This window comes from Tachypleus tridentatus, chromosome 13 (genome assembly GCF_004210375.1).
Source record: "Tachypleus tridentatus isolate NWPU-2018 chromosome 13, ASM421037v1, whole genome shotgun sequence".
Taxonomy (NCBI): Eukaryota; Metazoa; Arthropoda; class Merostomata; order Xiphosura; family Limulidae; genus Tachypleus; species Tachypleus tridentatus.
The window spans coordinates 53,903,483-53,928,685 of record NC_134837.1 but is presented as its reverse complement, the minus strand read 5'-3'; the positions used below and the strand labels follow the sequence as shown (position 1 = coordinate 53,928,685).

The 25,203-nt window shown below is 31.7% G+C and overlaps 2 protein-coding genes and 1 long non-coding RNA gene across 3 annotated transcripts in view; all 3 read right to left on the bottom strand.

Annotated features, from left to right (window-relative positions):
• LOC143241068 (succinate--CoA ligase [ADP/GDP-forming] subunit alpha, mitochondrial-like) overlaps positions 1–1,683 on the bottom strand; it is a 44,254-nt gene extending 42,571 nt beyond the window's left edge. Inside the window, exons 1-2 of the mRNA XM_076484559.1 lie at positions 1,547–1,683; positions 303–403 (exon numbers count right to left, since the gene is read on the bottom strand). Of these exons, the coding sequence (XP_076340674.1) occupies positions 303–403; positions 1,547–1,601 (156 nt within the window). The 5' untranslated portion in view covers positions 1,602–1,683. The remainder of the gene's footprint in view (positions 1–302; positions 404–1,546) is intronic.
• A 4,917-nt stretch (positions 1,684–6,600) lies between these two features.
• On the bottom strand, positions 6,601–14,892 carry LOC143237325 (uncharacterized). The gene is made up of 2 exons (XR_013020013.1): positions 14,844–14,892; positions 6,601–10,123 (listed from the first exon to the last, which is right to left on the bottom strand). It is a non-coding gene; the product is annotated as an uncharacterized LOC143237325 (long non-coding RNA).
• LOC143237324 (uncharacterized) lies at positions 6,601–14,918 on the bottom strand. The gene has a single exon (XM_076476448.1). The coding sequence runs from the start codon at positions 13,954–13,956 to the stop codon at positions 13,171–13,173; it is 786 nt and encodes a 261-aa protein (XP_076332563.1). The 5' UTR covers positions 13,957–14,918; the 3' UTR covers positions 6,601–13,170.
• Between the last annotated feature and the right edge of the window lie 10,285 nt (positions 14,919–25,203).

Here is a 25,203-nt window from a genome sequence, read left to right as displayed (position 1 = left end):
ATACATACAGAATGTCTTTCAAATCTAAATATTTGAAATTAATGCTAAATTGATTTCTGCAGGTTGCTTTTGTTTCATTAAATCATAACAGCCAATATTATTAAATGCCAATTTGCACTCACCAAAATAACATTACACACACATGTAAAGCATGTAAACACACAGTTTACAGAGATGCTACTTAACAGTTTGATGTAGTGCATTCCTTTTTCTAATTTCAAAGGTGCTACTAGAAATCCAATCTGCAAATTAATTAAAGACACCACTAAAAAGAGTAAACTTTTACCACATTTAATTTATACCTGTTTTCCTGTTATTCCTTGGCATATTACTTTGGTACCTCTGTTGACCATCAAGTGACTACGAGTAACAGAATAACATGAACGAGAACCAAGGACACGAACTGGAAAAATGTAATTGTTAATTATTATAACATTTTGGCATGAAACTGACCTAATTTTTAACACAGTAAAGAAATATGTGGGACTATAATTTTAACCATACATTTACTTACAAAATCTAAATATGTATATAATAAAAACCCTTAAAGTTTAAACAAGCACATAAATCTATTCAATGCAATAGCTGCATTAGAAAAACAAATATAAGCTTGCATTGTGTCCAGTATCAAAGATATATGTTAATTATAAATATAATATATATTCAATTATTTCAGTTTAACAAGTTTTATTACTACCCAACAGTTTGTTTAATCACCTTAAAAAACTTAGGTCTAAAATTTAGTGGCTTTTAAATGAGACTATATCCACATTGCTGGAAATGCTGTTTTCTTTTTGGCTTAGTACATGCATAATCAATTCTATTGAGACTCAAAATCAAATTAAATTCCAAACTGTATTTATCAGTAGTGAAGCAACACTAAGTTAGACCAAAAATATCTTGATTTTAACACCTTTAAATTTTGACTTGGAGGTAAAGAAGTTAGTATCAAGGATTTTAAATATTAATGCTTACTTATTACTAGTTTAGATATTTAATATTTTTTTAAGATTCAAGTGTCATGTATATTTCTATACATCAGAACAGTTTGTCATCACAAAATAAAATAACGTTCTAAAGACTTAAAATTAAATATGTGAAAACTTTATCCCAACAACTGAGTAAACAATTACAAATTTGCCTGCTGCCTTGTGTTTTTTTTTTTGGTCGAAACGTCTGTACAATAAAATTTGTAAAAAAAAGAATAGGTAGCAAGATATTTGTCGACTATGATATACTCTGTTTCACCTTCCATAGCCAACAGCACGGGCAAAGCGCAGAAGCACTACAGTACACCCGTACTGCTATAAACTTATCACCAGTTCCTGTGGTGATACTAATAATACTACAACACGTGATAGCGGGTAATACTAATATTACTTTAGTAGTAACAGCATATAAAATTTCATACTGTTAAAACAATCCAGGAAAAAACAGATTACATTATATTACGTTGTATTCCTACATATACAAATGTGTATGTGTGTGTGAATATACTAATGTATTATATTTACATTTGTAATTATACCTCTTTAGTGTTACTCACTTTGATTTTGAGCACTGGATGCTAAATTTCTAGCCAAAAGTCCAACAGTCGCCATCGTTGAATCTATAACTGCTATCAAACCAGATAGATGTCTCGCGTATATATGTATTATTTCCAGTAATTTTGTATAATTAAAAATAATTTACTTTTCCATTTCATTTCCAATAAATGACAGAAAGTACATTTGGCTCATCTGAGCTATTCTATTTTTACTACTAATCTATACAAGACTACAAATATTTTTTTTCTATTCTATCCAATATAAACTCTCAAATACTCATTATCACCAATTTTCCTCTTGAACTTCTTTGATGTCCTCACACACCTGAATTCTGAGCACAATTATTCCATTAGCCAACAATCTTATTATAAACGTAACACTGCTTTCATTAGATTCCTATTAATTTCTTGGACTTACGTCCTGCAGTATTAGTTGCCCGAAGAATTTTTTCAATGAAAAATTTTATCACGATTTATGAATTTTAAATCTCATTTTCACCTTGATCCACCCCTAGCTCTGTTTCGTTTCCAACCAAAATGTGTCAACAAATATCAACCAAACCCAGTGGCGGACTTAGGGTTGTATTGGTCCAGGGGTTAATAATTATTGTGAGACTTATATCCCATGTAATTTTACATATAATAAAATTATCAACGGACCCTGTGGCTGAGCTCTATCTAGCTCCTTCCTAAATACACCACTGATTTAACCCGAGAACCAGGCACGGCCAGGTGGTTAAGGCGCTCGACTCGTGATTCGAGGGTCGCAAGTTTGAATCCCCGTCACATCAAACATGCTCGCCCTTTCAGCCGTGGGGGCGTTATAATGTGACGTTCAATCCCACTATTTGTTGGTAAAATAGTAGCCAAAGAGTTGGTGATGGGTGATGATGACTAGCTGCCTTTAATCTAGTCTCACACTGCTAAATTAGGGACGGCGAGCGCAGACAGCTCTCGTGTTGCTTTGCGCGAAATTCAAACAAACAATCAAACTTGAAATTGTTTGAGCCCTTTCCAATACTTACTCATTACCTTTTAATCAACAATTTAATATTTCTTAAGATTCGAGTTTTGAAATAGGCTTTCCAAAAATGTATTTTAATCTTAGTTGTAATTACCATGCAATATATTGAACTCACTAAGTGTACATTGGTTACTATATTTTTTATAGCAACTATTATTTAATTTGCCCCCCGCTAGTCCAGCGGTATGTCTCCGGATTTACAACGCTAAAATCATAGGTTCGATTCCCCTCGGTGGGCTGAGAAAAGGTCCTCCTAGTTGGGGGTTGTGCAGTAGACTAACCACCTACTCCCTTAAAAACCAGTCTGTTCATGAAACCGCAAGTGTTTGCGGCCCTATGTTCCTTACGGAATTTAGTGGTACAATTATTATTATTTAGTTTTGTATTTCGTACACATTGTTTTTACTTCTCAATTAAAACTCCTCACATGAAAACGTAATCTTTCTTTTATTATTAAAATGCACCAACTAATTTCCCAATAATCCAAATCTCTCTACAAAACAAAAACATTTCAGCGCAATTTTAGTAACAATTATCCAACTTTCTTGCAGAGAAAATAGTAAATCGTATTCAGCAACAGGACAGTCTTTCCTAATGCATAATCTTACATATAAGTGCCAAGGATAGCCACGGTCTAGAGCTTGACTATCAGTGAACACAAATATTGAATGCTAAGGGCCGTTTCGTCTGCAAACTTAGCTTTATTTGTGTTATTTACTTTGGTATATGAGTTGGGTCTGCCTCTTGACAGAATTATTTTTTCAAGTATTATAAGGAATATGCAAGTATAACATACAAAATCTTACCTTCAGTAAGATCTGTTGTGGGCATTGAAATAATTTGTTTTGGAACTTCGTTCACGAAGGACAATATTTTGAAATAACGTTTAAAGAGTTTGGTTTGTTTTGAATTTCGCGGAAAGCTACTCGAGGGCTATCTACGCTAGCCGTCCCTCATTTGGTAGTGTAAGACTAGAAGGAAGGCAGCTAGTCATTACCACCCACCGCCAACTCTTGGGCTACTCCTTTACCATCACATTATAACGCCCCCACGGTTGAAAGGGAGAGCATGTTTGGTGTGACGGGGATTCGAATCCGCGACCCTCAAATCACGAGTCGAGCGCTACCTACCTGGCCTATCATAAACCAATGTAATTCTCAGTACAATTATTAAATTATAGTTTTCAGTTCATTAGCTTGCAATTATTTTTAGCTCAGAATAAATTGTTTGAGTTGTATTGTGTGAGTTTAAGCTTACAAAACCTTATTCTAAAGATAAGTGTACTGTAATCAAATTTTCTAGTTTGTTTGTTTCAAGTTAAGCACAAAGCTACACCATGGGCTGTCTGTGCTCTACCCACCATGGGTATCAAAACCCGGCTTTTAGCGTTCTAAGTTCGAAGCCATACTATTGAGCCACGATTTTGAATATATAAATCAGTAAGATATGTAACAACCACAATAAGCATACATTCATGATGGAATGGCTTATAAAAAAACATTTTGATATTGTTCGGCATCATATAACGAATGTAAAGCCATAAAAAATTGACGTCTTTCGTAGTAAGTGTGTAACCACCCTTTCCAACGAAAATTATTCATACACTCAAGTCATATAAAGATCTGTTCAGACCGCAAATATCCTTTGCACTTAAGAACTTTGAAAACAAAAGTATACTGGCCAACTTGAGTGACCACAGCTACGGTAAGAAAGTGCGGAATTTTGTAAAGGATGATAATCAACTAATACAAATGTCTGTAGCAAAAACCATTGAAGTGTCTCAGGCAATTTATGGCAGAATAATCAATAAGGATCTTCATACGAAAAACCCACAAATGTGTCACGTACAAAAGCTGTTTCAATATTTGTTCAACATTCACATACCTCAAGCAGCTTGAGATTTAAAATGGTTTTCATGCTATTAGGGACAAAGACATACCCACTGTCTGTGCAATTAAAACGTTGAAATTAGCACTGTTCAGTCATCGTCACTGTATTATGGTTAGCTTATTGAAAAATTAGGGAACTTGCCAACCTTACAATGTAGTCATTCGTAATGAAAACTATATTGCAGAGCTGTTGCCAAGAAGCATTGTTGTCAAATACTGCATGACTAGATGGAGTGGCATGGACTGTAACGTCATAGTGAGGTCTCAAAATCGTTTTAATGGACTCAACCAGAGTATTAGATATATAATTTTCTTTGCATAATACTCTAAACAATTGAAACTGATATTTTCAGGTTGAGCTGATTTCCCTCAATGGCATAACAAGTCAGAATGATAACAAGACATTCAACAAAGATATTTATTATTAAGTACTTTTTACTTCTCTGTTCGTGAGAGAATAAAAATATGATATTGAATACAAAAATTTAATAAACAATCTCTATCCAAAAATCGAAATGTGTGGTCACATAGTAAAAACTAGATACCTACCACTTTCACAACTTGTCATTCCCATTTGAAAATAAGATATCAATTTCCCTACCATTAGAGAAACTGCTGTCCACTTTTATACTGAAGGCAGCTTTACAGCTATTTCTTTCAATGGATAAACTAGGTGTATCTTCATGGAAGGGCAAAAAGTAAATAGACAGTTAGAACGATAACGATTTAACAATTTCCTCAACCACTCGTTGTGTGAAAATCTTACATATCTCAAGGTAGCTGATAAATTTTGAGCATATTGCATAAATAACATAAAATATGCACATTCAAACTTACATTTCCTGATCACGTTATAGAAATTGCATTTCTTTGTACAACAAAACAACTGTCAAGGTAAAAGGGAAAAAAAACCTTTAAGAACTGTGATAACCAAAAATATCAAATTCACGTAATTTTGATAAATATTCACTAGTTTTATTTAATTCCTTTTCCAGTTCTTCAATCAATTACACCACTCAGTATTACTTAATAGAGTATTTGGTTTCATTTGGCAGTCAAAGTTGAGACATTTATACTTAATCTAATAATAAAAACAACAAAAAACATTTCTACTTCAGCAAAAACTACATTAAGATGAAGTTAAGATAAATTTATGTACCAAAAGCACTGTATTATTATGTAGCACGTACAATTAGGGCTTTAATTCTGTGCTATAAAACCATTTAATATCCAGTTAAATATTTCTGTCTGCTGTAGTTAATTAATATCAATTTATTTCAGTTCTGGAACATATAAAGAAGGAATACAAAACATGCTATTTTGAATAACGTTCTGGTAAAACAAAGTCAACTTTAATTTCTAGAACTAAAATATGTATTAAAAATATATTATTTTTATTTGGAGGTTCCTAATGATCAATGACGAATTTCTTGAAATAGGGCATTCCAAAAACTTGTATTATTCTTAGTTATAGTTATCTGGCAATATTTTAAAGTAAATATGTGTACATTGGTGGAAGTTTTAAAGGAGAGTTAATTAATTATTTGGAATTTAGCACAAAGTTACACAATGGGCTCTCTGTGCTCTGCTCACCATGGGTATCGAAACCTGGATTTTAGCAGTGTGAGTCCACAGACATACAATTGTGCTGCTGGTGGGTGATAAGTTAATAAGTATTACTGAAGAAAATTAAATGAAATTTTATGTTCATAGCATTACAGTGGAATAACACCAAAAATTTTATGACAGTAAAATCATAGGATTGTAATAAAGTCAACAACATGTAATTAGACTCGTATGGCATATCACAATACTGGATAACTGCCCTTTACTTCTTCCACCTAAATTATCCTCTTCTTTCCAACCCTTCCTACATTTTTTTTTTTTTACTTTTATATTAAATCCAATTAATTTTTCTCATTTTCGTTTTTTTTTTCTTTTCAAAAATAGTACCATGCTATAAAATGCTAAAAATGTAAATACGTTTTGGCTTCTTTCAGTTCTGATATTCGATTAATATGTAAGACTTATGACTTCAATAAAAACAAAACACATTAAACTAAAAGCTTTGTTGGCAATTACGTTTAGCAAACAAGCAATGTTATTTTTCTTCAAAAGGTTTTTAAATAAACCACCAGAAATATTTTGCTTTACTTTGTTTAATTCAAAAGACACAAAATCAATACGAATGCAAAACAATAACATATATTAACTGAAATAGCACAAACATTAAACATCACAGTTTATCTTGCAAAGCAAAATATATTACAAACATTCTACAAAACTAATTTTATAAGGTTTTAAAAACAATGCTTATAAAATGTTAAATAATGTTTTTGTTTAAAAATACTAAAACATGACAAAATAATGTGTTGAAATAGTATAAAGCAACAAACAATAAATGTTTAACATGATGAAATGATTTTAATTCATTTTATTCTTCTCTGCAAATGATTTGATTGCAAGTTACCCAATAATTAAAATTTTTTTCTTTTTTTTTACTTTTCAAAAGAAAGTAATATAACAGTAAAGTTACAATCACACTAGCATACATACCAGTCAAATAATATCAAAACAAAAACATTACAACATTGAAAATTCAGGTCTTATTCAATATACATTAAAAGGAATGTGACACACTCAAGAGAATCTAACAGGGTAATCTTTTGCAATAACATATTCATGCTCTGTTAATGTAACAGAACAAACTTTTTAACATACATCAATGGGCTATACTCAAGCCCTAAACTAAAAAGTAATTAACCATTAATCCTAAAAATCATCTCCAAGGAACTATAAAATGTTAATTATTTGACAGTAAAACATATTGCTCAAATATTTTTTAATGAGAAGCTTACAGTTAAATATAACTTAAAACTGAAAAGTAATTGGTTACTTTAGTGTATACACCCAAGTTTTACATATTATTTGATACATCTTTCATTTTATCTTAAAATACCAAATGAACTATCTAAAGTTTTAACTTCATTTAACATTATTAAAAATTCATATCAAACATTTCAAATTGTTTAAAGAAGTAGGTATAAGTGATCAAAGTGGTGTTTATCTGAGACATTATCAGAAATGTCATGAGATACTCCCTTGCCTTTCATGCATTCTTTTGCAGTTGGTAATCACTATAGAAGCACACTTCAGGTGTTGAATAATAGGGAGCAATAAACCATTTCTTAATCATTTAAACCACATTCTGTGGACTTGAATCCACCTCTTGGAAGAAAGAAATAAGCAACAAGAGCACATAAAACAGAGAATGCATCAAAACATGTAACTTAATCTTACATTTATCTAATTAATCTAAGTTGAATTCAACACCATTTTCACCACAAGTCAGAGAAAACAAAGATTTTTATATTGATACCATAATCTTATATATTAGAAGATTCCTGTTACATTTTTATTCATCTTACTTGAATTTCAAAAATTTGCAATTTATCTTTTATCACACATAACTGCTATTAAGCTATGTAATTAACTACATGATACTCAAACATGTACGGGTGGGCTTTGTAATTTGCGAGTGTAATATTGTTATTTTTACTTTTAACTTCACAAGAAGAATACTGTTTACAATCAGATCATCATATGGCAACTAAGATACATAACAAATATTTCCATTTATTGAATATCTTATGAATGAATTTTAATTTTTCATGTAATATTTGGGATCCTGATAACTAAGAGAAAACCTTGTCACTTTATGATTTAAAAATTTTTCCACTATTGACTTTTTAATGGTAAAAACAATGTAATTAATATTTTGTTTAGTTGCTTCTTCACTTTTATAGCAGGTATGTGAACATATTAAATTTCAATTTTCTTTTACTGTGAAATTAGTGAAACACTAGCTATCCTGCAAAGTATAAAGCAATACATGGAGTATAAGTAAAACAATATTGTAAACGTTCATAAAAATTCAACAGTTATTATTAATGAACAAAGTATGAAAAAGGATTTAAATTAATAAAACAATACATACATACAACTGGTTGAAGAAAAATATTCCCACTGAATACAAATTCAACATAAAATTTTCCATATCTTTAACAGGATACTTTTCATAACCTGTTTTCGATAATTATATTATTTCTGAATATTTTACATCCACTTTGTCATAACAGTGAGGTTTCATGCTACGTTTCTATTAAATTACATACAAAGTACAGAAACATACCTCTCAACTAGATTTAAACATAGTTACAATATTAGTTGCTACAGAATAATGATGTACATTAATTCTGAAAGACATACTATTCAATATCAGAAGAAAAAATTTTGTTTGAAGTCAAGCACAAAACAACACAATGGGCTATATGTGCTTGGCCCACCACAAGTATCAAAACCCAGATTACAGAGTTGTAAGTCCTCAGACATACCACTGTGTTACGCCTCTTATCTTTTGATAATCTTGATATATCACACAGTAAAACAACAGATAACAAATTTCAATTTTGATACAGTTTTTCAAGTCAGTTTACCTTTTAACTGATTATACACATAGTAATAATTATTCATTGCATTTTTATATAGCATAAAAATGTAGTGTCTAGCTGCCATTATATACATTTGGATTTCTAAAATTAACCATAATTTTAAAGTAAAACATGGTAATTTTACAATATCCTTCTCACAACTTCAAAGCCAACACAAATGTTATTAGATTCTCTTAACAGCACCTTTTACACTCTTGTTTGATTGTCTGATGAACAGAACAAAGCTGCACTGAAACCTTCAGAAAAGTTAAAAAAGGTTAACCTTATTCTATCCACACAAACCCTCCAAGTCAAAGGCACATTTTCTCACATCATGGTTGGGCCAAATGTGTGAAACCATCAGAATTTCAAAGATCAAAAACTCACTAAAGAGAGGCTTATATTACCATCTTTGACAAAGAAACATCACAGAAACTTTAAGGGTAAATCCATTGAAGCATATTTTCAGTTTAAAGGAACAAGCACTTTGGCACAAATAAACCTGTCACAAACTATGAAGTTATCCTTACAAAGTAGTTTACTTAATCTCAACCAAACCATTAAAATCCCTTACTAAACCAGTTATGAATAACAAATACTCTAATTTTCTCTTGCATAACATTTCAAGTTCAACCATAAAGTTTGTATATATAGGTTAAAGTGAGATTAATGATGTGTTAACATATCCAAAAATAATCACCAGTTGCACAACATTACATTTAGAAATCAACAACAAAAATGATCAGTTTATAAAAGTATTGTATAAAAACATACTTTCCACAACAACACTTCTATATAACTGTTAAGTTGAAATACCCATGTAAAAATTTCAGGATGTTTCCAGTGTATTGTTTATGTATGTAAAAATTACATTATTTTATGACGTATTCACAGTAAATGTATTCATTTAATTCTGAGTTATTTAAAAGTTAAAAGGGTTCACTATTTTTGGCATTATATTCAAATAATGATTACACTAAAGCAGATTTTGAGGTTGAACCAATTTAAATACCAGTTTCATTCAAAGTCACCTCCACATGGAACTTTTCCAATAATTCTTTGTAAACTATATAAATTACAAAACATATGTTTCTTTACCTTAAGTTGTCAACCAGGGTGCTGTAATAAAACCCAATTGTATATGTACAATCATGAGAAAGAATACTTTGAAATTCTGAAAAAAAAAAAAAAATCAGTAACTTGACATTCCACCCAAATTAACATTTCTGTGCAGTAAACACTGTAAAAATGTTTCAACCTTACTGACAATTCTCTTGTTGATTCTTTACTCAAGTACCCACATGTATTCTTGGAGGTCATACCAACATGAGTCATCTAGGATTTTTTAGGATTGTTGGCCTTAAAATTTAACTTTTCAAGTTCTAGCTTTTTGGTATAAACCTGAAACAGCATTTAAGGTCTCAATAAAAACCCTATATTGCTAAGAAAGAAGTTAAAGCAAAAGCTATCTATAAAATAGTAAAAACCCATGTCTGATACCTTATGAAAGCTTTTTTTTATCAATAAATATTATGTGCATATCTACTACATAATAAACATGCAAGTCTACAAATGTATTAAACCTTATTAAAAATGTAAGAAACAATGAATTTCTACCCAGTCAGTTCAAAAATAAAATGTACCTTGTGTTAAATTTCAGCATCAAATGCAGTAACACAATTAGGAACATGATAAATATCATTAAAACAGCTAAGATGTAATTATACAAACAACACACAATATACAATCAATCACAGCTAAGAATGAATAAAATACTTAAAGAGGATTCAACAAGACAACTTTTATGAGATGACTGATAGCCAGGGCTGTGTTTATATGTTTAGAACTGTTTCATAAAATAACAACAGCACACAAATAACACTGGATTGAGACAGTGGCTAAAATACGGAACTTATTCTTGAATCTCTCTCAGGTATTGACATTAATAAAATCATACACAAATTAATAAAACTACACTGTACGCTGTTTGGCAATTGACCAGATCCAACTTGAATGACATTTCAGCTCCAAAAAAGGCTAAAAGCAAAGAAGTATAACATTTATAATGTATATTTTGTTACACAGAAACATAAGTCTTAACAATAACATATTTCACAGCTTATTTATACATGCAAGCTATGATCATTTCTAAAAACAAAATAAAAACACTACTACACTTTACGGTTTAGTAAACAAGTAAAATGTGTAAATGAGCTACTTGGATTAGTGAAACTGATATGTTGATGGTAGTAACAGCTGGAGAACAATATCTTAGATAACTAATGACATAAAATTCTTCATTAACTCATGATTATTTCATTTCCACATACTATAAAAACCACCATGCACAATGTATATTATTTAAAACAAATGTTCATCAGTGGAAGGGAATGTCTCTTACTTGCATTAGCATTTTTAGGCACAAGTTCTCCAAATATAATGAATGTAAACATTACATATGTTGAAAAACTTTAAAATGCTGTTAAAATGAAAGCATATCATACAGTTCTTTATGGTATAGTAAGCACATTCTTGTCAAGAACTTGTTATACAAAACAGAATATATAACCTAATTATGTAAATAACTTCATATTAAAAAAACTTAGCTGATGATTCAAAATCTATATTAACATTACAAACCAGCATAAAATAAAGTGTCATGCCATGGTTTAACATGAATAGGTTTACAATTTTAGAAAACACCCAATCCTTTAGTTATTTTTGTCATAAAAAGATATAAAATACTTAATAATGCAAAACTTATGGCCATTACAGGTACACTGTTCAGAAACACAAAAACATCAAACTGACACTACTGAGACTAGTTTACAAAGCCTCTCTTGAACAACCTGTATATTTTTTACCACCTCCACATAAAATGTAGTTTTAGGAATGCAATGCTCAGTCTTTAATGCTTCTAATATACTAAGCAAACATTTATGTGTATAATAAGCAGTATAGTCAACTTTCCATATTTTCAAAATTCCCTGTAGTCTGGTTGAGTAAAACACCTTTTAGGGAAATTGTGATTTTTACAGATTTTATTTAACTTTTTAATCTTAATTTCAAATTCTAAATGAATAATGTCACATCCAATTAATTTCAGATTTGAGTAAAAAGATTAGTATTCAAATACATCATTAAAGAGAAAGAAATCTGAAGTGAACTATATTCAAACCTTTTTCAGGGGCATAAAAACCACAAAGCACAGTTTAAAAGGTTAAATGTTCTCATAGAACAATCATGTTAATTTATACTGCATATCAAGTCCCTGGTAAATCCTGTTCAACACAAGCTTCAAAAAGTCATACCTGTACCACTTATAAATTACATTAAAAACATATCAATCATTTGTGTTCTAAGTATTTCTATTAAAAACACTTTAAACACACATAATGTGCTCCATTGCATTCACCTTTAGAGTGATCTCAATGATGAGTCACTTTCAAAAATGTTTAATACACTGAAGAAAAACTCTTGTTCCTCAATTTTATAAAATATTTAAAATCTTGAAAAATCCCTACAAGGTTCTATCATAGGCAATGCTTTCACTGATTTTAAAAGAACTTGGGTACCTCGACAGAAATTAATATAGTAATAAGTTGATAAGAAGAAAATTCAATTTTCTGTTCTTTAAATGGACAAGTAACACAAACTTTGTTTAATACTTTCATTCCTTTGGAAACAAAATTATAAATGTAATAAACAATGCACAGACTAAGGTGGTATCTTGATGAATTACTCTTCAATAAAACAATTCTCTTCCTATTAAAGGGATTATGAACTAGTTTATGCTTTTAATGTTCATATCAGTTCATGCTAGTTTTTTGAAATAACTGGTTTTATAACTTTCTGACAGATTTTTCACGTGTGATCTACATATAAACACAAATGTCTCATGAAGAAATGTGGGAAAATTTTTATTCACGTCGCATAGAAGTACTGGTTGCTGGAACATTTCTATGTTGAAAAGATACTTTCTGGTGGCATACCATATGACATTGTAAGCTTGCTTGAGTTACATAAGATCTTTTACAGATAAGACATTGATATGGCTTCTGTAATGATGGATGTCGCAAGTGTAGTTTTTGATGTGTTTTCATGTTGCCTTTCTGTGTAAACAGTCGACCACACTCAGGACAAGAAAATCTACGCTCTCCTGTGTGAATTAACATGTGGGTTTTCATGTTGCCTCGCTGGCTAAAAGTTTTACCACAAATTTCACAAGGGTATGGTTTCTTCCCTGTGTGCGAGTTCATGTGGTAATTCAGTCCTAATTTTTGAGTAAACTTTTTTACCACATATCTCACAGACAAATGGTTTTATTCCTTCATGACCCTGGACATGAATCTTCAGATTACCCTTCAATGTGAAACCTTTGCCACAGTAATGACACCGATAGGGCTTTTCACTGTAGTGGGTGCGTAAGTGATGCATCAAAAGGCTCTTCTCAGAAAATGACTGGAAACAAACTTCACATGGATAGGGCTTATCACCACTGTGAATTGTCTGGTGATTCTGAAAACTGTCTACAGAAGAGAAACACTTTCCACATAACTCACAGATGATTGGATCTGTTATAGCATGTAAAGTTCGGCAGTGATCAAGAAGGGTCTTTTTCACAGTAAACTTCTCACTACACATGTTGCAGCTCAGAATTTCAGTGTAATGACAGGGCATGTGAAAATGAAAATCTTTCTTTGCAAAAGATTTCCCACATAAATGACAAGGATGAAGTATTGCAGTGTTTTCAACCTGTTTCTTAGCGTGAGCTAATGATTCTGAAGAAGAGATAGACACAGGAATTACACTATCTGATGAACTTTTATTAGGACTTTCTCCTGAACTGCTCACTGACATTTTGGATCTCTCAAAATTCAAGTTCACTGAAGAACTTAAATTGTTAATTAAGGTATCTCTTCCTGGCCCCATAATTCCATTGACATTTCCTCCTGAATGTTCTACCTCTGATGGAAGTCTAAAAAAGAACCCAAATCCTGGATCCATTCTATTGAACTGATCAATTTTTTTTCCTAAAACACAAAAGGCCTAAAAAGGTATATACAAATTCCTATATTGTTACAAAAGAAAAAATATTCTACCCTCATTTAGTGCTCATTTGTCACAGCTCTTAATATTGAGTGAAATACTTCATCTCAAAATTTACGTGTGAAAAAAAAAATCTAGCTTTCAAATTAACAGTGATTTTCTCACTTCAAAATTTACATTTATAATCCAGATGTTTAGGTTACATTCACAATTAGATTGAAATTCAATACATTTGTCACGTTTCTAAAAAAAATTACGTTACTTATGTGGTTTGTTATAACGTATAAATATAATAATAAGAGCTTTCAAGATTCTGTTTGATTATATTCTCTAATTATCAACAGGCACCTTCCACAACAACACAGTCTTATACTCAGATACTGTCGTAGAGGTAGAATGGTTTTCTTCTTTTTTTTCAAACAGTAAAAACGTAAAAGTAAGTTAAATCATAAATTGTAGCGAAGTTGAAACTAATCGAGTTTGATTAGCAACCAAACTGTTCACTCTCTGTTTATTTTACTCATTCATGTTTGGCTAAAGGCAGCCAAAAAAACAACTACGAACAAATTCTTCTCAGATGATCACACTGTACTATCATTTCGTTACATAGGCCTAAAACGCTAAACAGAGATTGAAATGTGTAACACCAAACTACTATTATTAGCGCTATCCTCCCTAAACAACTCTTGAATTGCATTTCGTAAAATATAAACACTGTAACACGATTTAAAAATAAACGTTAACCGTAAAAAAGCAATTTATTAAAATGTTGCACAAGTAATTTAACAAAATCAAATTTATAAAAAATAAAACTTAGGAAGTATTGGGATAATCATGAACCATACGTTTTTCAATTTTTGATATAGGTTAGGGAAAAGAACGGTCCAGTTGCATTTTATTGGTACTGTCAAAAAGCACTAGAGTCCTAGAAAGTATAAGTTAATGTTATTTACCCTATAAAGAATTACAATTGAAGATAAATATTGTATTAATATGTAATTGAGAAAATATTTAACTAATTTCCGGTTTAAAAAAAAAGTAATCGTAAAAGGACAGTTGCAAAGCCGAAGGAAAATAATTTTCCCTTTCAGCATTATGATAATTATTTTAAATGCTCCCTTGCAGTTTCATTTGCTTTTGGTCGTTTAATATTTTATAGTTAGGCATAAGTGTTGGGAAACCGAGTGTTGAAATTATTCAGCCACATCAGTAGATTTAAATGTGTGACGTTGAATGGTTTTATAAATAGTGTATCTGATCCTGGTCACATATTTTTGTTTGTAGTTGATTTTTATCTTCAGAGATGTACACATGCCACAATAAACTTAAATGACTCCTACTATTGTAATATGTAAACACATACACAGTATTTCGTACCTTCTTTAGTTATCAAAGTGAACATTTCAAATTCACTGAGAACTTGAATATTTGTTTACGCATACATTTTTGTGCAAGAGCACTGGAATTAGAGGTGCTGAAGGTGTGGCAGAAACCTCGTAGCTTGACTTAGACATGTGTTTCGATTTGTTCAGACACAGCATCAGGTGATTAAGGTACTCGACTCCTAACTGAGGGTCGCGGGTTCGAATCCCAGTCACACCAAACACGCTCCCCTTTTCAGCCGTGGCGGCGTTATAATGTGCAGTTAATTTTATTATTAGTTGGTAAAAAAGTAGCCCAAGAGTTGGTGGTGGGTGGTTATGACTTGATGCCTTCTCTCTAGTCTTACACTGTTAAATTAGAGACGACTATCGCAGATAGACCTGCTGTAGCTTTGCACGAAATTAAAAAAAAATATATTTGTTCAATGGTCCCGTGAATACCCATTACAAAACTGTTCCAGCATAAATGTGTTTTTATGTAGTTTTATCAATAGAATTGGCTAAGGAATATATGTAAAATCCAATTATTCTGGGTTACTACTCTATATGGTAACGTATGTTTTCTCGTGAGGAAAACGGCTGTAAACTATAATACACTAATATAAGGCAGACAGTAATATTTTGAACTGATAGGCCACGTGATATTTTAACAATATAACCTTAATCATTTTGTTTATTGGAATGACCATCAGTGAAGTAACTTGTACATAGAAAGGGAATGTTATAAAAGTTTCACCCCTAGAATAAAAATTAAACACATATTTGTAAGTGTTTGCTCACCGGGAAATATTTACAAAATACAGTGTAAAAATTATCCGGTATGTTATACAGATGAAATAGGACATAACTTGAAGGTGAAGTTAAAAGAACACCAAAACCACCTTCCCAAGTCCAAGAGCATATGAGCCAAAAACAAACAGTTTTCTGAAGAGAACATCACTGTACTAAGAATTGAGACTAACACTAACAGAGTTAAAATCTGAGAAGCTTTGTTAATAAAATCAAACAATCCCACAATTTAAAATTACTCAGTGTTACGTGTTAGAATTTACCTCAGATGAGCTTCCAATTTATTATGTTACGTACGCTACGCACCACTATTTCAAATAACCGAAAATTTGAATTCAGAAGCTAGTTAAATGTTAATATGTATCAAATTTATGGTATTTGCCATCAAGATTGATACACACAGTTTTCTTTTTCAACACAAATATATTTTAATACACAAATAACTTCTACTTCATTCATATACTGTGTCAATATGCAGATAAATGCGGCTCTCAGGCACTACAAGATCAAGGTGAAGACAAGTAATTCCATTAAAGAGAATCTCTAATGAAAACTCTATCCTAAGTGATATATACAATGGAAATGGAAATGTTGGTGTAGAATATATGAGTAGATTTAGAGTATGAACTAAGAATAGCCTTTGTATATACTATTGTAAATACTTCTTTGAATAGAGTTTTATGTCATTATATAAAAGACTGCTTAGTGTAGATATTATTAATTAGTTTATTTTGGGAACGAATATTTTATGATTGTTTAGTTTTTATTATAAGGAGTTAAAGCAGTTGATTATTGGAAGATGTGTTTGTAATTCATGGATGTCAAGGAGGTAATAAACAAATAAACAGTGTCAGATGAGCGGGAAAAGACAGACAAAGATAGAGCAGACGAAAAAGTAAAGTTATAGCAAGGAGCTAGGCTAAAGTGAAGGTAAAGTTTAAGAGGAAAACTAACAATAGAAAAGTAGATAAGGATAATAATCAGTTCCATCAAATCGTGGTTCTAAAATAAATGACTCAATCTGAGTGCACTTTGACAAAAGGAACAGAGGATATTTTGAATAAATAAGACCAAACGATTATTGTAAGAGCAGTATACAACTGCAGTAACTCGTGCTACCTTGTAAGTGATTGATACACAGAATACTAGTGCGATAAAATAGAGAAGAGTAGTTCAGCTTATTAGCTGAAATTTCAAAGTAATTGAATGGAGCTAAGTGGATTTTGGCAAGAAGAAGAGAACTACATTGTGTTTATGACATCCCTATGATCTCTATAGTGTAAATAATTTGTTACATATGTTTAACTAGTTCGAATATATATATTATTTTGAAAACATCTGGAGTGTGTGCTGTTCATTTATTGTTGAATTTATTGCCAACAAGTCACAGATACGTACTATAGAAGAATCATAAGCCCAACAATAACACAGTATATTTATTAATACTAATAAGAAGTATAAACAAAAGCTGTTAATTGACATTTGGCGTACATAACAACATAACCTAACATTTAATACTGGCGAACAGCATGGACTCTAGTAAAACTGAAATAAAAAACAAGATGTAACCATTCTTAAGACGCTGAACAAATTGTTCACTAATGTAGGAAAAGGATGAAGCAAAGATTCAGTAACGTCAATCCGATGAATGCATTGAATCCTATGGAAGTAACATTTCTAGTAAAGATGAATGATTAGTACAGAAAATATTATAATGTATAAACTTTCAATAAATTTTGTAAAACTGACACCTAAAATAAATTTCAATGAAATACTTCAAAAAAATGTTTACTACATCGATAGTTGCTTACTGTATTTAGGGAGTATTCAATACAATTTGTACAACAGATGTGTAAAAAAAGCAGCAACAAATTTTCTTCAGTTTAACCTTCCAGAACTGGGTGGACATTATATTCGGGCAAATACGGTATTCATTTAAAAGGATAGATTTATATAAACCTTGATAGGTAAGCCTATTTCTAGTTTGAGTAGTGATAGAGCACTTTAAACTATACAAATTGAATAAAATAATTGCAAAGATAATATATTAAACTTAAAACAGTAGTTATTGAGTTACTGTTTGAAAAATAAAATATTCATTTTTTTCACGAAAATGAATATTGTTATATAATGTGACGTAAGAAGCTTTGGAAATGAAAACGTAATTGTTGGTTCGTGGGACAATTTTTCATCTGCTTTATCAACTTTACTCTCATTCTGAACCATTTTGTCAAACTTCTCAAGAATTTTTCTAATTCCTTATGCAAATTAGTTGAAGTGAATTATATGCATTATCTCCAGACTAACATTTTTGGCAAAAAATATTTAAGTTTGTATTGTATTTATAAACATGTCAGCCGTATTTGATGTACGTTTGCTGCGTAGTTTAGAACGCACAAATTTGTATGTACCGAAAGATTGATTGAAGGCTGGGGATTATGGTACTATTTTTTTTACATGACCTAAGATATCTTGTCAGGCTTATTCTCGCGTGTGTTTCTGTGGTTTTACTGATGGGGTAATAATTGTGAATTTTATATCTAGGTCAATTTATATGTTAATCTCACAATCAAACTGAAGGTTAATGTGTCTTTTTACTTTTAATTTACACCGAGATTTGTCTTTCAAAATTTTCATTTTAGGTAGAAATGGATAGACAGTTGATATTGTGATGGTAGCTGACCAGTAGAAACTTTATAGCAATGTTTATTGGTATGTCTGCTGCACATAATGTTACTGTACTTAACTTTTGACTAAATAATTTTAGAAAAGACGAAAAGTAAGTAATATTACCGATTTAAATCATTTGTTTTCATATATAACCAGTCAGAATCCATCTAAACTGATGAGACCCTCAATACAGAAATTTTTTTTTTTTTTCAAATTTTAGTATTAAGTGAGACATATTAATGCAATAATAACGTAACCTAATTTAAAACCTAATTTGAATGTTGCACAAAGCTGCTCGAGGGCTATCTGTAATTTAGCAGTGTAAGACTAGAGGGAAGGCAGCTAGTCATCACCACTTACCGCCAACTCTTGGGTTACTCTTTTACCTACGAATAGTGGGATTGACCGTACATTGTAACGTCCCCACGGCTGAAAGGGCGAGCATGTTTGGCGCGACGAGGATGCGAACCCGCGAATTACGAGTCGCACGCCTTAACACGCTTGGCCATGCCGGGCCCAACCTAACTTGTCCTTTGTTGCATATAATCGTTTTACAGTGGTGATTACTGTTAGATATTGTGGTATAAAGTTCATAAGCTACTCTAATAATTCTGTATTTATGGTACAATAAATGTTTCTTGCAGTCAGAAATGCAGTAGTTTTCTGCTGATTGTCAGAAGAAAAATCAATAAAGAATTTTAGGTTAGATTTAGTTACTGCTTTATTCTTTGTACAGTATTGTTACACTAAAATGAAGCTGTTCTTTTGGATTTTGGAAAATTTCAAGTTGAAGAAGTTATATAATTATCTTTAAATCTTGCAAGAAACAACAAGCTACTGTTTCAGTAGCAGATTTGTTAGTTCTGTTAGAAAGCGACAAAGGGGTAGGCCAAGAAGGAATTGAATGAAAATAAAGGCATCGTCAGAGTAGCAAAGGAAAGGAAGGCGTGACACACCGTAACGGCGAACCTTCTGCCTAGACCACTTGGCAAACCACCCCCTAACAGCGGCAGTAGCACAAGGACTATAAATTGCTGTTGTTTCTTCTCTGTCTTCGTTATTACTTGCTGTCATGTGTATCAATAAAAGAAGTGTTTGTTTTTATCTTAAGATAAATCTATCACTTGGAAACACAACCATCAACATGAGCAAAAACATCACATTCCTTGGCGTCACTTTCGACACAAAACTAACATGGAAAAAACACATAAACAATATACACTCATCAATCAGAAAAAGGATTTCATATCTAAAGACTATAACTGGTAAACAATCAAAATGCGCACCGAACACCATTATACAAATATACAAGGCTTACATCCGTCCACTAATAGAGTACGGATGTCAAGTATCATACAACATGTCAAACAACACACTCCAAAAATCCAAGTGCAACAAAACAAAATATTAAAATCCGCATTCAGTTTACCATCTTTTACACCAACAAATTATCTACACCAAATTAGTAATTTACCAACCATAAGAGACAGAATAACAGAACTTTCTCTGAAATATTATCGAAAAGCAGAAAACAGAAACAAACTAACGGCATCACTACACAAATTATCAAGTGCACCAACAAAATACATATCACCATACAACATATTTCAAGAATCACAATCCACTCAACAAAGAGTTTAAATACATAAAACTATGTTATTAACATGAATTCCTTTTTTTTCAGGTACAGGGCACACGACAGGCAAAACTTTCGGCGCCTGTCGTGTGAAAGTGGGTTTTCTCGGGTACTCCTGTTTCCCCACATCAAAATCTTCAGGCATTGGATTTCTAGATCCCAGCCCAGGCAACCTTTTTGCCAGACCCAGAATCGGGCCGTTTGATTTGATCTGAACTTGAATGAATTACATTCATGTTCACATCTACCCAACTTTTTCTTTTCGAGACAGGTCCCGACCTTTCCTTCTTTCCACTGCTACCTTTGCCTCCACCCAAAAGACCATTTAGTGAGACATTCCCCACCCAAAAAGTCAAGAATAATAACGATAATTAATTTATTAAAATAATAATAATAAAAAAAAAAACCCACCACTTAATCCTAATAACAATCCACGAAAGGGGACGAAGAGGAACTACAAAGTTCCTGAACACCCCAGTTGGAGAGAGAACTCTTCGGATTTCTCTCTCTCTAAACTGAACCCCTGCCACGTTAGTTTAGTTTTTTTTTTTTATCTTAAGAATTTTCATTGGAAAGCTAAAGAAGATGAAGTGACTTGCAGTAGCTTTTTGACAGCTGCAGCCACCGAGCCAGTGTATAGCTTGTTTTATTTGTGTCTTGTGTTATGAATGAAATAGAGTTGGCTAAGTAAAATGTTTTGTGGCATATATTATTTTCGCGTGAACTATTAATTTGGTCTAGGTTGGCGTTTCCCAAAATGTAGGGTTCAAATGACCTCTTAAAGAGCACACGATAAATTATGGGTACAGTTAATGATGTAATAATGCAAAATTAAGTATTTTAATATTTTAATTAAAGAAAATAGCAAGTGGTCACTACAACATATACAGTATTTTAACGAGTATCTCGTCATTTAACACATTCTATTACTCATGTAAAAAAAGGTGTGGGTGACAAAAAGTTTGGGAAATGCTGGTCTAGATTCTTATCATTTTGTTGTATCTACAGATGTAAATATTAAATTATTGAATTTAAAATAACAAAAAATTAAACAGGAGTCTTTTCAACACAAGTAAAAAGAAAGAGAAACCACACTATAAAACTAGGAGGCAAAAGGTGTAATTTGCTTGAAAAAAGTAGTTTGAAATTCTTAAAATTGGGTCGTCAGTTACTTGTTTAATTCTGAAGTATCTTTTTCTTCCTTGAGAAAGTGATAAACTTTTTCCACATGTATTTCAGCTTTGGTAACTCCTCTTTTCTTTACAAACAAACTGAATCTACATATTTGTTTGTCCTACTTAAAAACTGATAATTATATTTTACTTTTAAGTAACAAATTATACTTCTATTATAATTTTTGTTTCTTCATTTGCAGTTTTTCTTCCAAAAAATAATCACAGAAGAGTATTAACACTCTGAATAATGTTAAAGTTCCTGTATTTTAGCACTAAAAGACGTCTGTCTAAAGATTTAGATAAATTTGATGCCCAAGACATCAATCGACCTGTAAATTTACTAAACTTTGTTAGCAGTGTTAAAAATGAATGTTAAGCACGAAGAACAATTGATCCCCTTTCAAGAAGCTGTTTTACGCTGCACCAATTTATTATGAGTTGCTTACATTCATCAGTGGTATAATTCTTGACTATAATATTACTCTTTATCATACTAATATCTTTGTTGACTTCTTTTCTGAAATAAGCTTTTGTTTTCGTGGAACGTTAAGCTTTTCAAGTATTTCATATTTAACAATACTTTATTAAAAAAACAGTAAATTGAGTGACACATCCCAATTTAGAATAAGGCCTAGAAAAAATGCTTTCTTTTCTATTTTACGCCTCGTAAGATGCACTTTTTTCTTTAAAAATACCTTGAAAAATCCCCATGCGTCTTACAAGATAAAAAGTGATGGTTTAAGGCAAGAAGTTAGCTTAGGGCCTACTGGTTTGTTTTTTTGAATTTCGCACAAAGCTACACGAGGATTATCTTCTCTAGCCGTCCCTAATTTAACAGTGTAAGACTAGAGGGAAGGTAGCTAGTCATCACAACCCACCGCCAACTCTTGGACTACTGTTTTACCAACGAATAGTGGGATTGACTGTAACATTATAACGATCCCACGGCTGAAAAGGTGAGTATATTTGAAGTGAAGGGGATACGGATCCGCGACCCTCAGATTACAAGTCGAGTGCCGCAACCACCTGGCTATGCCGGGCCAGGGCCTACTGAAAACAGCCTCTCATACAGATCATAATCTCATTACTTATCAATTATAAGTATTTTCAAGAGCATAAAACATTCAATTTAACTAATATTGTCGACATACTATGAAGAATATGATGTATTTGACTGTATTTACTTTGTAGGTTGAAAAAAGTCAAGGCTGAATCAAGGTGTTGGTTGCCGAATCAAAATATTTTTTCTTTGAATTGTCTTCCCAAAATCAGGGTGCGTCTTCCACAATGTAGCGTCTTAGAAGACGTAAAATACGGTACATAATGAAAAAACATCTTATATGTAGCAAGCATTTTTACGTAGAAAGAATAGTTTTTATGCAGATACATATTTTACGACAGAAATGCAATTGTTATATATATATTAGATCGTGTTAGATGCTAAGCACTATAAGAAAAACTATTATTTAGACACTTGACCACTACAGAACTAAAACATACAAAATAGGAAACTATTTAGGTTACCTCAGGTTATATTATCTAACATAAATAATAAGACTAAACTGCTACATTCTTAAAGCTACTGAGGATAAGCATAAAAAGGGTAATCTTTATTCATTTAAATTTATTTTGGTGGTCACGAGGCAGGTCAAAATGGCCAGTCTTGTACAGAATTAGAGAGGAAAAATTAACATACGTTATTTTGTTTTACAAAAAAGTTTAATATGTATTTAAGAGGTTTTAAATATTACAAAAATGACATTTTAGATTTTACAAAAAGACTTGTACAAAAAGATTTGTACAAAAAACTTATATTTATGGACAAATCTTTAGTAAAAATACTTCACTAAAAACAAAATATTTTGTACATAAAAGTCTTTAAACTTTGTGAAGATACACATAATATATTAGTAGTATCAAACTACAACAAGTACAGAGTGGTCTCGTGGTGTGTCAGTTTGACTGAAATTGTGTTGAGAGAGTTAATGTATTTTACAAAGGTCTCTGTCAGTTCAACCCATACTCCACATTGATGTTCAAGAGACACAGTATATTAGAGAGGCAGAGCCAAAAGAAAGAACAAGTTTTCATGGTAGAAGCTCATTGTTTCAGGCAAGAGTGCAAAGTAATGGCGACACAGTCTGTCGACTCCAATCCGATGTGCCAGGTGCAATATGCAGGAAGAAGAAAACTTAAAGTAATATAAACGTCGCAATTTCTTATTTGTCCAAATTGTAGGAAGAGATTAAAAGATGAATTGTGTTTTGAAAACTACCCGTCAAGAAGACACGTGGAGAAGTTACAGCAAATACATTCCAAGTGGAAATTTCACTGATGTGGTGTGATTGGAACAGTTTTTAAACAGATAAGCTATAAAAATAGGAGACATTTTCAGAGTGATAAAAAATATTTGTAAGTATATAGCTAAAATAGCAAACAACTTTAGCAGACTACATTAGACAAATATCTATTTTGCCAAGCTATGTCATGTTGTTTACAGATGCCATTGTACATTTCCTTCACAACCTGGTAAAGACTGTAATGATCCATTGAAGTGAAACTAGATAAATGACGTGGAAAGAATAGAAAAAATAATTTTATGGTACAGTTATTTTTAATCTGTCACCACAGATACACAAGCAGAAAAGTTCACTGTATCTGATCACTGATCTTTTGATGACAAGCCAGAGAGACCTGAATATTGCTAATTGTCTGAAAATCTTTAAGTATCAATTGAAGAGATTGTACGGGAAAAACCACATATTGAACGATCTTGAGTAATGAAAGTCGTCATTTGCTGATTGCAGCACTTAAAGTCTTTGCCTGTGAACACGTTCAGCAGTTATTTCAAAGAAGTTAGCGAATTACAAATCGAATGTCACAGATAAAGACTTGAATGGCATGATAATACACAGTGGATTGAGCTACTTCATAAAAGATGGCAAATAATTTTGCAGAAAGTATTTTAGAAAAGAAACTGCTGGTTTGGTATGAATCTGTTTGAATGGTTGTATTTAGAGAAGTTTTATTTTCCATTTGCATTGCCCTTCATATTGAATAATTCAGTCCCTTCTGTGAGTAAGATTACGATGAGAATAGATCAAATCTGCCGAAGAGTGCTTGCAAATGAATTCAGAGAAGGGACTTTTGGAGAAGATTCTGACGTAGGCTTCGAGAGCAGCAACACCACTAGATAAGCCTTGGCAATCCAATTTACAGAAAGGAATACATTTCTACAGCAAGAGTCAAGTTTCAAGACTCTTAGCTACTCAATCGATAAGGATGCTCAATCAGAATTAGAAAAAGAAATTTAAGACAAATAGGACCACACAAAACACAATATACAACCAAATTGCTACAAGAGTATACAGTTAATTCAAAGCATTTCACAGTATATTCTGCCATCACTACTAACATAGTCAAACATGTTGATGGGAGATCTCACTTGTCATAGCCCAAATTACATGCAAGCAGACTATGATGCTGCCTTATCTTACATTCAAATCTTACCTAAGAGACAGGTCTACATTGAATCTTACAATAAAATTTTTAA

Coding starts and splice junctions, on each gene's coding strand:
- LOC143237324 (XM_076476448.1), bottom strand. CDS start 13,956: ATGGATCCAGGATTTGGGTTCTTTTTTAGACTTCCATCAGAGGTAGAA.